The 10,727-nt window shown below is 49.2% G+C and overlaps 2 protein-coding genes across 3 annotated transcripts; one reads left to right on the forward strand and one right to left on the reverse strand.

The window, feature by feature from the left end:
* Window positions 1-870: 870 nt before the first annotated feature.
* Window positions 871-4,057, reverse strand: TIMM10B (translocase of inner mitochondrial membrane 10B). Its single transcript, XM_017507224.2, has 3 exons — window positions 3,953-4,057; window positions 3,679-3,774; window positions 871-3,479 (listed from the first exon to the last, which is right to left on the reverse strand). Exons 1-3 carry the CDS (start codon window positions 3,989-3,991, stop codon window positions 3,303-3,305), a joined length of 312 nt encoding a protein of 103 aa, XP_017362713.1. The 5' UTR covers window positions 3,992-4,057; the 3' UTR covers window positions 871-3,302.
* Window positions 3,946-9,011, forward strand: ARFIP2 (ADP ribosylation factor interacting protein 2). 2 transcript variants are annotated; one of them, XM_017507220.2, is made up of 8 exons: window positions 3,946-4,278; window positions 5,070-5,210; window positions 5,461-5,557; window positions 6,274-6,392; window positions 6,572-6,793; window positions 7,333-7,490; window positions 7,632-7,806; window positions 8,267-9,011. In XM_017507220.2, the coding sequence occupies exons 2-8, from the start codon at window positions 5,112-5,114 to the stop codon at window positions 8,420-8,422; spliced, it is 1,026 nt and encodes a 341-aa protein (XP_017362709.1). In that variant the 5' UTR covers window positions 3,946-4,278; window positions 5,070-5,111; the 3' UTR covers window positions 8,423-9,011. The 2 variants fall into 2 exon arrangements, with proteins under 2 accessions (XP_017362709.1, XP_017362710.1); XM_017507221.2 differs by having other exon boundaries at window positions 4,029-4,278; window positions 5,110-5,210.
* Window positions 9,012-10,727: the final 1,716 nt, after the last annotated feature.

Genomic DNA, 10,727 nt, shown 5'->3' on the forward strand with positions numbered 1-10,727 from the left:
CTAGGAATCTAAAGAAGGAAGGAGCTAACGGAAAGAAGCATTGGCTGCAGTGAAATCAGAGACTGATAGAGGGAATAGTTCAATAAGCCAAGTGAAAGGAATATGGTCAATAATAAGATGCAAGTATTTTGAAGATTGAGCAGTTTGAGGTCATGATAATGGCCAAAATATGACAAAGGGAGTGAGTGGCTAAGACAGAGTGAAAACTATCAGAGATTGGGCCAAAGAACTAAGAGACAAAACACCAAATAAATTGTCTATGTAATTAAAATATCAAGGAGTGGACAGGGAGACCAAGAGCCAGCTATTTAGAGTAAAGCAGCAAGAGTTGTAGTAAATGAGAGTGGTAGATAAGTAATGAGAGGGTTGTATAGATGACTAGCCTCAAAAGATTGAGGCTTTGCAAAACAGTGGGAAGTTCTGAAGCCACAATGGCAGGAACACTAAAGTACCTCCAATGTTTATGTTTGTGATAACAGGATAAATAACTTGATAAAGCTTTGTCAACATTCTTTAATGTTGTGCTTGGAATATCACCTTGCTCTCATTATGCCAATGGCTATCACTTTATGGCAAGACCTGAGGAAGACCAGATTATACTCAAGGCAGAGTGGTAGGAATAAGGTTTTTCTCCTACACGTGAACTTATTTATAAACAGGGAAGAACCAGGACAAAAGAGATTGAAATTTTAAGGGATTAACTGATGGGTCAGGTTGAGGGACATTTGTTTTTTCATGCCTAGAGGCAGGTTAAGTACAAATGGGTTTGCAGCTAGAAGCTCTCAAAGGCTTTAAAGTCAGACAGATCTATGTTCCTAGTTCTTCATAAGAAATTACTATCATATGACATGGAAAGATGAGAAGCACAAATATTCACAATGGAAGTTTATTGCAAGGATACACACAAATGTTGATGTGGAAGAGTCCTCCCACTGGCAGCATGGTATCACAGGTCCCATCCTCCTGTCTTCTGGAAGTTAAGAAGTTCACAACCTGTTTTACTTGCATTTATATTTCCCAAGGACAATAATTTCATTAAATAGAAAGCAACTCCGTGGGGAAGGTCCTGGTCAGCAACTTTTACCATCCAAACAAACTTTTCTGTTCAAGAGATGGCAGCTAAAGGGGGCAAAAAATATGATTGGAACTATTTTTTCTCAATAAGAAACTGTATATAGACTCGACGCAGTGGCTCACGCCTGTAATCCCAGGACTTTGGAGGCCAAGGTAGGCAGATCACAAGGTCAGGAGATCGAGAGCAGCCCAGCCAATGTGGTGAAACCCGTCTCTACTAAAAATACAAATAAATTAGCTGGGCATGGTGGCGCATGCCTGTAATCCCAGGCTACTCGGAAGGCTGAGGCAGAACTGCTTGAACCCGGGAGGCAGAAGTTGCAGTGAACCAAGATAGCATCACTGCACCCCAGCCTGGGAGACAGAGTGAGACTCCATCTCAAAAACAAAAACAAGAACTGTCTATAAAAGGGTCTTCTGGCACATTCTGGATTGTTGCTTGCTCATCTGTTAAGTGAGGCTAATACCTCTTATAGTTGCATTATAAAGATTAGATAAAACATGACATCTACCAAAATCAGAACCTATACAAAGTGGGTGCTCAATAAATACCATCTTAAGAGGCAGCCTGGTGAGTAAAATGAACATGGACTTTAAAGTCAGATCTGCACTTTAATACTGGGCTTGCTACTTGAGAATTTAAATTTTCTGCTCTGTAGATAGAACAGAACATCTGCTTTGTGCGTAGTTGTAAGAAATTTTAAAATTTATTACTGTGGAACCAATGTCTAAGAGCTTCAATTCCTTTAAAAAAAGAAACAGGGTCACTTGATGTGGGGTATGTGATTAAGGACAATAGTGAAGGTATAAAATAACTGCCATGGTAATTAGAGAAGGAAATGGACCAGGAACCCATAAAGGTAAAGGACTGCGTGTAGATGTGAGGACTTGGCTAAGGTTGGAGGCCTTGAATATTTAGTGGCATTCATTACACAACTGTTTTAGTCTAGTAGTTTGGAGGAACAGAAAAGACAGAATAAGTAGAATGATACAAAAAGATGGCCAATGGTGGCAAGAAAATAGGGTGATGGAATGGTATGCTATTCAGGCTGCTGAATACAGAAGTAAATTACACAAAGGTGGGAGGTGGGGGAGGCAATAATGAGAAAAGAATGGAGAGGCTGGAATTAGAAATCACAGATTTCCATGGAACCAGTATGGGGCAGATGATAGAAAGCTGGAATTAGGAAATTCTAGACAAGCAGTGAAACATTAAAGTAGCATTAAGAAGTCCCAAATATTTAGTTTTATCCTTTTTATCACAACGACTGCCATCTACTTGTCCCTTTAGCCCTTCCGTTTCTCTCCCTCAGATTTGGCTGTATTGCAGATTATGTGCCCAACTTTCTCCCTTACTGATTGCCCCTGAAGACAAGCACAGACTTCTTTGTTCAAAGGTTTTACTGCTCATCCTGGGAAGACTGTAAATACTAAGAAAGTAACAAGCTGGGGAAATGGCTGAAGTTCCAAAAGACCCCAGACTTCTTACAGGTTTCATCTCTCTTCTGTGGCCACTAACTTCTCAAGGAGGCAGTACCTAAAAGCCCTGTGGTTTTTCTGACCGGTTGTACTTAGATAGCTTCTCCTTTCCTAGATCCAGCAGAATTCTAGACATGTAAGACATAGTTCACAAAACAGTTATGAACCAACAAATACTTGGCTCACGATTATGAGCCATTGAAGTCAGTCAGACTTAAGGACAACTAGACAGAGCTCCCATTTCCTGTCATCTGGGCAGGAACCAATTTCCTGTTGTATAAATTGGCCTTCTGGTACATTCTGGATTCTTGCTTCCTCATCTGTTAAATGAGGCTAATACCTCTTACTCACAGTTTTGTTGTAAAGATGAACTAAGGTAAAGCATGACATATTACCCATCTTAAAACTGTACACACAGAGCCTGCTTTAACCAGCTGCCTACAAATGCTCAGGTTTTCCTTATACATATAGAAGAAAATTCCTCAGCTGCCAAGGCTGAAGCCAGCGGATATGTACTAAATGACAGAACAAAGGATTGTGCCAATTAAGCAGGCAAAGCTTCCTTGCCCAGAATATAAATCAAACCGAATAAAAAGCGGGTTTATTGGCTCCAGGAAAAGGAGCAAGGACACCCAGCTTTCAGGCAACCTCGAATTCTCTCTGTATAGGATTCACCAACCCCAAGGTCCACTGGGGTCCTTCAATCAGAGAAGTCCGTCCAGGGCCTTCCTTCCTGGGGTTGGGGATGGCTAGCTGCCTGATGGAGAGACCCCAGGCTGTTCAGCAGCAACGCCTGGCACAGCCGAGGCAGCCTCGTAGTCTGCGATGCGGCGCTGTACCAGAGCAGGCATGAGCTGCACGTAAGCGGCCATGAGGCGGTGGTTGGAATGGATCAGCTTCCCAGCACAGCTGTGCAGACAGGCCTCCTAGAAGGAAGACAGGGTTTAAGTGGAGGGTAAAGGTGTCTGTCCTGTCAGGCCCGCCTCCTTCCTTCCTTCCCCATGCCCAGCCTAGGGGTGAGAGTCGTGGAAAATGCCAGTGGCAGAGGTAGGGGAAGTGGGGAGAGGAGAGAAGCAGTCTACTGCTAAACTATTTGTAGCGTAACCTCCCTACACAGTTCCCCACCTCCTCAGCGTCCAGAGCTCGGTGGTGCAAGCTGGGCACACAGCGCTGGAAGCAGAGTTCTGTCATCCGATTGTAGACCAACAGGAAGTCACGCAGCTGGGAGAAAAGGGAGACCACACTTCTACTAAAGGTCTCGCCGCCCGAAGTTTCCCAGGCCCGCGCACCATAGCCCGATGTTTCCAGCCCTCAAATCCCTGGCTCCATAGGGTTCCCGCGATGTGCGCAGGAATGCGAGGTGAACGTCTGGCCCCGAAACGACTTAGTTGTCACTCACGTTTCTAAGTTGCTGTTGTTGCTGAGGCTGCTGCTCCATCACGCCACCGGCGCATGCCCTACGCCACTTCCGTTTCAGCTTCTCGGTACCGCCCCGGAAATATCCTCCCGCCGCTCTCGAGAACTAGCTCGAGTATCGCCCTGCCCCCGGCTGCGACGTCACCTCCGCCCTTATAATCTGCGACGTGGCCGGCTTCTTCTGCCCGGAGAGGACGTCACTTCCGCCGAGTCCCTGACCTGCTGCTAGGATCGCGACGGGAACTGGAGCCCGAGGTCCCCGCGCGGCCCGGGCCTGGCGCCCTGAGGGGAAGAGCGGCCCGGCCCGAGGTGAGAGGAACATGCTTGGGCGACGGGAAGTTGAACGCACAAACCTGTCCAGAGGGCAAGATGCCCCGAGCCCTGGGGAAGGATGAGGACACACCTGATGTCCAGGTGTATGGGGGTGGGGGCGGGGACTCACACACCTGGGAGACATAACTGACTGTGGAAGGGATCACCGCTATCCTGGGAAAGAGAGGCTTTTACCAGAGTGGGAACATACACCAACTGATCTAACTAAGGCCTGGTGGGGAGGGCCCGAGGAAGAGGAGATGCATGGGACAGAGGAGGGGGAGACCCCCTGAAGGGAGGGGGAAGAAACACTAAAGGAGTGTGAAAGGCCAAGCAATGGAGAACAAACCTGAATTGGGCGGAGGGGGTGAAGACCTGAGCCCTGGAAAGGGTTCATCTCCTGCTCAGCATAAGCACGCCTGCATGGAGATAAGTTCTAAGAGAGCGGACTTTCCCTCTTCACTGTTGTATTTTAATTGTTAGAAATAGTGCCTGACACATAGTAGGCACCCACTAAATGTCTGCTGAATGACCGAATGAGTATATGAATAATCACCAGAGTCCTGGTGAGGTTGGGGGCTTGTGAGGAGACACAGTGCTTTGGTGTGCCTGTGTACACATGTGCATTTGGGAGGGGAGAAATACATACACCTGAAGAAAGGGACGGTGGCCAAACGCTGGGACACTCAAACCCTGGGACAGCCTTTAAAACCTCAGAAATGACAGAGGAGGCCTCCTTCTTCTAGAGTGCTGGCCGGTGTCCAGAACTTCTGTGTTGGGCTTTGCAGGGTGCTGGGGTGGAGAGTTTTACTCCAATACCTTCCCTAGCCATGACGGACGGGATCCTAGGGAAGGCAGCCACAATGGAGATCCCTATCCACGGGAACGGCGAAGCCAGGCAGCTTCCTGAAGATGATGGGCTGGAGCAGGTGCTTCTGTTTGATTCTTCTAATTGTTTCAATTTAGGAATCCAATTTCTAAGCCCTGGGTTCTCACCCCCTATTCCAGTAGCCTTCCCCTGACTTATCTGACTCCATTCTTTTTACATATCATTCTGATTCTGTGCAGAGTTCCCTTGTATACTGTCTTTATGATGCTTGAATCCAAACTTGTTCCCACCTCCAAAATGCTTCTGCTCCACCTATGTTCCTGAAGCAACCCCTCTTCTCTGGCCTATAGGACCTCCAGCAGGTGATGGTGTCAGGACCCAACCTCAATGAAACCAGCATTGTGTCTGGTGGCTATGGGGGCTCTGGTGATGGACTCATCCCCACAGGTATGAATGTTCAGAAACAGGAAGCTTGGGTGGAGGAGGGGACAGGAATGGTTTGGGGAAGCATAGGATATGTCAAGGAAAGCTTGAATTATGTCTAGAGATCTTGGGAACTTCTGCTTGTATGAACCCCATGGACTCTCCTCAGCCCAAGAGCAACTCCCAGCATTGTCCATCCACTTCCCTTTTGCCACTTGGCCCCTGAAATGGTTCATTTGTCCTTTCCGTACCACCACCGGAGCAAAGTTAAGACCTACTTCACAGTAATGCCCTACTCTACAGCTTGAGGCTGAGTTGGAACTTTGTGAGGCTTCTCAGAATTTTACTTTAGATTCTAAAGTTTAGAGGAACAAATAGTCCTGAATCTCACACTAAGATTCCACATGGGAATGCAACCAGGTTTCTTGTTATCATGATCCACCATCCTTTACTCCTGCTACCCCCAAAGTCAGTGTATTTTCTTCTGTTTCCTCTGCCCCTGTACACCAGCAACTCCCTGCAAACCCCTCCTCCAACCACTAAGGAAGTCATATATATATATCAGGATTTGACTCTCACCATGCAAGATTCGAGTTCCTCCTATTAAGCAGTAGAATCCAGTTGTCTCTAGCATTTCCTTCAGGGAAGTCAATTTCATGTGCTGGGAGAGACATATGGGTGGGGCCACAGAGGTATGGTGTATCTAAGAGAGGCTGGTGTCAGAGAACTTGATCCTTTAGGGTCTGGCCGCCATCCATCTCACAGCACCACTCCTGCTGTCCCTGGAGATGAGGTGGCTCGGGGCATCGCTGGAGAGAAGTTCGACATTGTCAAGAAATGGGGCATCAACACGTATAAGGTAGGATTTAAGCACATCTCCCTTCCTCAAAACTCCTTATGGGTACCTTTTTTCCCTTTTCTTCATGATAGTAATACCTCATCTGTGGCTGAGAGTAGGAGCCTGAGGGTGCTGGGATAGATATTGTTGTGTGAGGAGGCTGTTAGGGTCTCTGACCAATTCCCCCATTTCCCAATCAGTGCACAAAGCAGCTATTATCAGAACGATTTGGTCGAGGCTCACGGACTGTGGACCTGGAGCTAGAGCTACAGATTGAGTTGCTGCGTGAGACGAAGCGCAAGTATGAGAGTGTCCTGCAGCTGGGCCGGGCACTGACAGCCCACCTCTACAGCCTGCTGCAGACCCAGCATGCACTGGGTGATGCCTTTGCTGACCTCAGCCAGAAGTCCCCAGAGCTTCAGGTGCCTCAGCCAGACCAAAGAGGGTGGGGGAAGTGGGCACGGGCCCTCTCAGGCAGTCATTCCTCATCCTCCCTCCCTCCTGCAGCCCACAGGGAGAACCCCTTCAGGGTGGGCCCAGCCCTACCCCCAGCAGCACTCACCTGTGGAGGCAGCCTAAGGGTTTGTACAGAGGTCCAGAAGTTGGAGGGGGTGGGGGAGGGGGCACACTAGGTGCCTCACAAATAACCCCTGTCTGCATTGGGGAGAATGCCTTCAGTGCTAACCTAATCAGAGCCCCTCCCCTGCCTGCCACACTAGCTCTCAGACTGTTCCAGTCTTGTGAACTTATCCAAGAATGCCCACCACCCACATTCCTACCCCAGGTATCCCCAGGGTGACCCCCCTAACTTTCTGGCTAAGAGAGCCTTGCTGGAGGCAGTCCTTGGTTGTTCCAGTTTTGCTGGCTGTTTCCTCCCTGGGGAGGAGGGGAATGAAGGGCTCTACAGCTCCAGTCTCGTAGGGAGTGTTATTCAAGGCCTGTTCCTCCCTTCTGCCCTCAGGAGGAATTTGGCTACAATGCAGAGACACAGAAACTGCTATGCAAGAATGGGGAAACGCTACTAGGAGCCGTGAACTTCTTTGTCTCTAGCATCAACACATTGGTCACCAAGACCATGGAAGACACGCTCATGACTGTGAAACAGTATGAGGCTGCCAGGTGTGGGCACTGGCGGGGTTTCGGGAGTTGGCTGGCATGGGAGGAAATTTGGGCATTAGGGGCCTAAGAATTCAGGAAGGAAAGGAGAGTATGTGTTGAAGACAAAGGGGTGGAGACCAGCCTGTATCACCCCCTCCCCAGGCTGGAATATGATGCCTACCGAACAGACTTAGAGGAGCTGAGCCTAGGCCCCCGGGATGCAGGGACACGTGGTCGACTCGAGAGTGCCCAGGCCACTTTCCAGGCCCATCGGGACAAGTATGAGAAGCTGCGGGGAGATGTGGCCATCAAGCTCAAGTTCCTGGAAGAAAACAAGGTGCCAACCCCACCCTTCTTGACCCTAGCCCACCTTTCCATCTGTGACACTAACCTTCCCCTCAGACCCTCCCCATATTGAATGGGAAAATGCAGCCTAGTTAGGGAGTAGAATGTTACCCCCTCAGCCCCCTCTCAACCCCTGGGCCTTTCCAGATCACCCTCCCTCCAATTCCTGGCCCTTTCCTATTGGAGGATTTGGCTGCTGGTCCCAGGAACATTACTAGGAAAAATCACCCCCTTAGCTGGGATACCAAAACCCTAGGCCCAACAAATCAAGTGAGGTTTCTTCCATCAGACTGACCCTTCTCCTTTGACTCCCTGGGTAGAATTCAGCCCTTACCCCAAAAGCACCCTCAGAGCAGAGGCCTTGTGCCCCTGGTCTGTGCCTGGGCTCAGGCTCATAGACCCTCAAGAAGGGCGCCTGAGTCCAGCCTTAGCTGACCCTGCTGGACCCCCAGATCAAGGTGATGCACAAGCAGCTGCTGCTCTTCCACAATGCCGTGTCCGCCTACTTTGCTGGGAACCAGAAACAGCTGGAGCAGACCCTGCAGCAGTTCAACATCAAGCTGCGGCCTCCAGGAGCTGAGAAACCCTCCTGGCTAGAGGAGCAGTGAGCTGCTCCCAGCCCAACTTGGCTATCAAGAAGGACATTGGGAAGGGCAGCCCCAGGGTGTGTGGGAGATTGGACATGGGACATCCCTTGTCACTTGCCCTCTAGCTTGGGCTCCTTTTTCTGGCTGGGGCCTGACACCAGTTTTGCCCACATTGCTATGGTGGGAAGAGGGCCTGTAGGCCCAGAAGCTGCTGCCCTATCTTTCTGGCCACAGGGCTTCATTCCCAGATCTCTTCCTTCCACTTCATAGCCAACGGCTATGACAAAACCACTCCCTGGCCAATGGCATCACTCCTCAGGCTGGGGTGTGCCCCCGACCAATGACAGAGCCTCAAAATGCCCTGTCAGCCAATGGCAGCTCTTCTTGGGCTCCCCTGGGCCAATGATGTTGCATCCAATACCCTTTGTCTCTCCTCTATGCGTGCCCATTGCAGAGAAGGGGACTGGGACCAAAGGGGTGGGGATAATGGGGAGCCCCATCGCTGGCCTTGCATCTGAATAGGCCTACCCTCACCCACCCACCCAGTTTAATTGTGCTTAGAGCCCAAGATTGGGATCTAGCACTAGGAATAAACCTTTCATAAAAGCAGGCCCAGCGAGGTCAATTTGTGTGGGGGGGCTCTAGGAGGGTGGCCTGGGTGGAGACATGTCCAGTCTATCAAGTCAAAAGAGCTGGGGCCAGGCAGCTGAAGTCAGATTTCAGAGATGATCTGAAGACCCAGTCTTCTCTTCCCAGCCCCAGTTGGAGCCAGCTTTATTTGTCCTTTAGCTGGCACCAAGATAGCTATGGATCTTAAGAGCATCAAATCCAGAGGGGGTTGGGTTTGCTGACCATCATGCATTCATTCATACAGCAAATATTTACTGAGTGCTTTTATTTGCCAGGCACTGCGTTAGACCCTGGGAAACATCAGTGAATAAAACATAGTCCCTTCCCACAGTGCTTAGGGCCTAGTGGAGGAAGAAAAGTAACCAGGCAACTACAATACAGTGATAAGTACTAGGATACAGAACTACAGGGCACTATGGGAGCAGGCATTCTGCATAGATGGGTGGAAATAGGGATGTCAGTTTAAAAGTTGAGACCTGAAGGGTGAGTAGATGACAACCAGGCAGGGTAAAGGGAAGAGTATCCCAGGCAGAGAGGCCAACATATAATGAACACTGAGTAGGACCTGGGAAGAATTGTTTGGAATGAAAAATGAAGAGGGAGTGGCTAGACCAAGACTGCAGGTGGTTAAGCACTTTTGCCTTCTGGGGGAGCTGTGAAATGTTTTAAGCAGAAATTTGACTGCCTGGGAGAAGTATAGGGTTGAGAAAAGTAGTCTTCTGAAGCTTAAGAGAGTGTCCTATCAACTCCAGTCCCCTCATCTTGGGTATCCTAGTAGCCCTAACCCAAAACTCCAAGCATCATCTCCATCTGGGATTCCTTCACAAGCACCGGAGCATCCTGTGCTAGGTGCTGAACTCAGGTGGATAAGAGGTTGAGGCAGTTCCCATGGCTACTGCTGCACCCAGGTGTTGAGCCTAAATCTGAACCTTGTGTGAGAGAACACAAGAAAGCTTCCTAACAGCACTTTGGTTTAGTCAGGGCTCAGATGTCATCACCTGTATGCCCTTTAGCCAAGGAAAGCCCCAGAATTTTTCAGGATTCTCCCCACCTCTGGAAGGCTGGAGCAAGGGGACAGCCCACTCAGTAGATTCCCATAGCACTAGGTTCCTCACAGGCCTGTCTTTGCCTTTTGTCATGGTTACTGCAGCTCCCAGGCAGTTTTCAGGGCTTTGGTCAGCTTGCAGTCATCTGACTAGAGCTTGACTTTTGGGACAAGGAAGGTGGTTCTCATATGAGCTGCCACTTAATGGGCCACTGGGGATTTTTCAACATGAAAGGTACTGGGTCTCCAAATGCTGGTGGTAGGGCCTAAAAACAGGGCTCAACTCCAGGTTCTGCCACTTTCTAGCTGAGTGATCAGGGCTAACATCTGGGGGAGCCAGATCCCTGTTTCTTCCATTGTAAAACAGGGCTAATACACTAGCTAGTACAGTTATGACTATTAAAGAATATATGTAAAGTGGCTAGTTCTGTGTCTGGTACATCATAACCACACTGTCCCTGTAAACTGTTACAATTATTTTCCACTTGGGGCTGCTTTTTGCACAAGGCAATGTTTCCGAGAATTGCCCAGTGTCTTTGGTGTGAGGAAGGGAGTCGCTGGATGGTCTGAACCAGAATTTCCTCAGGAGGGGGCTCCTGAGGCACCCACAGCCTAATCAAGTCCCCCAACTTTCTACCCCTTAACTCCTTC

Source organism: Cebus imitator, unplaced genomic scaffold, assembly GCF_001604975.1.
Source record: "Cebus imitator isolate Cc_AM_T3 unplaced genomic scaffold, Cebus_imitator-1.0 Scaffold370, whole genome shotgun sequence".
Taxonomy (NCBI): Eukaryota; Metazoa; Chordata; class Mammalia; order Primates; family Cebidae; genus Cebus; species Cebus imitator.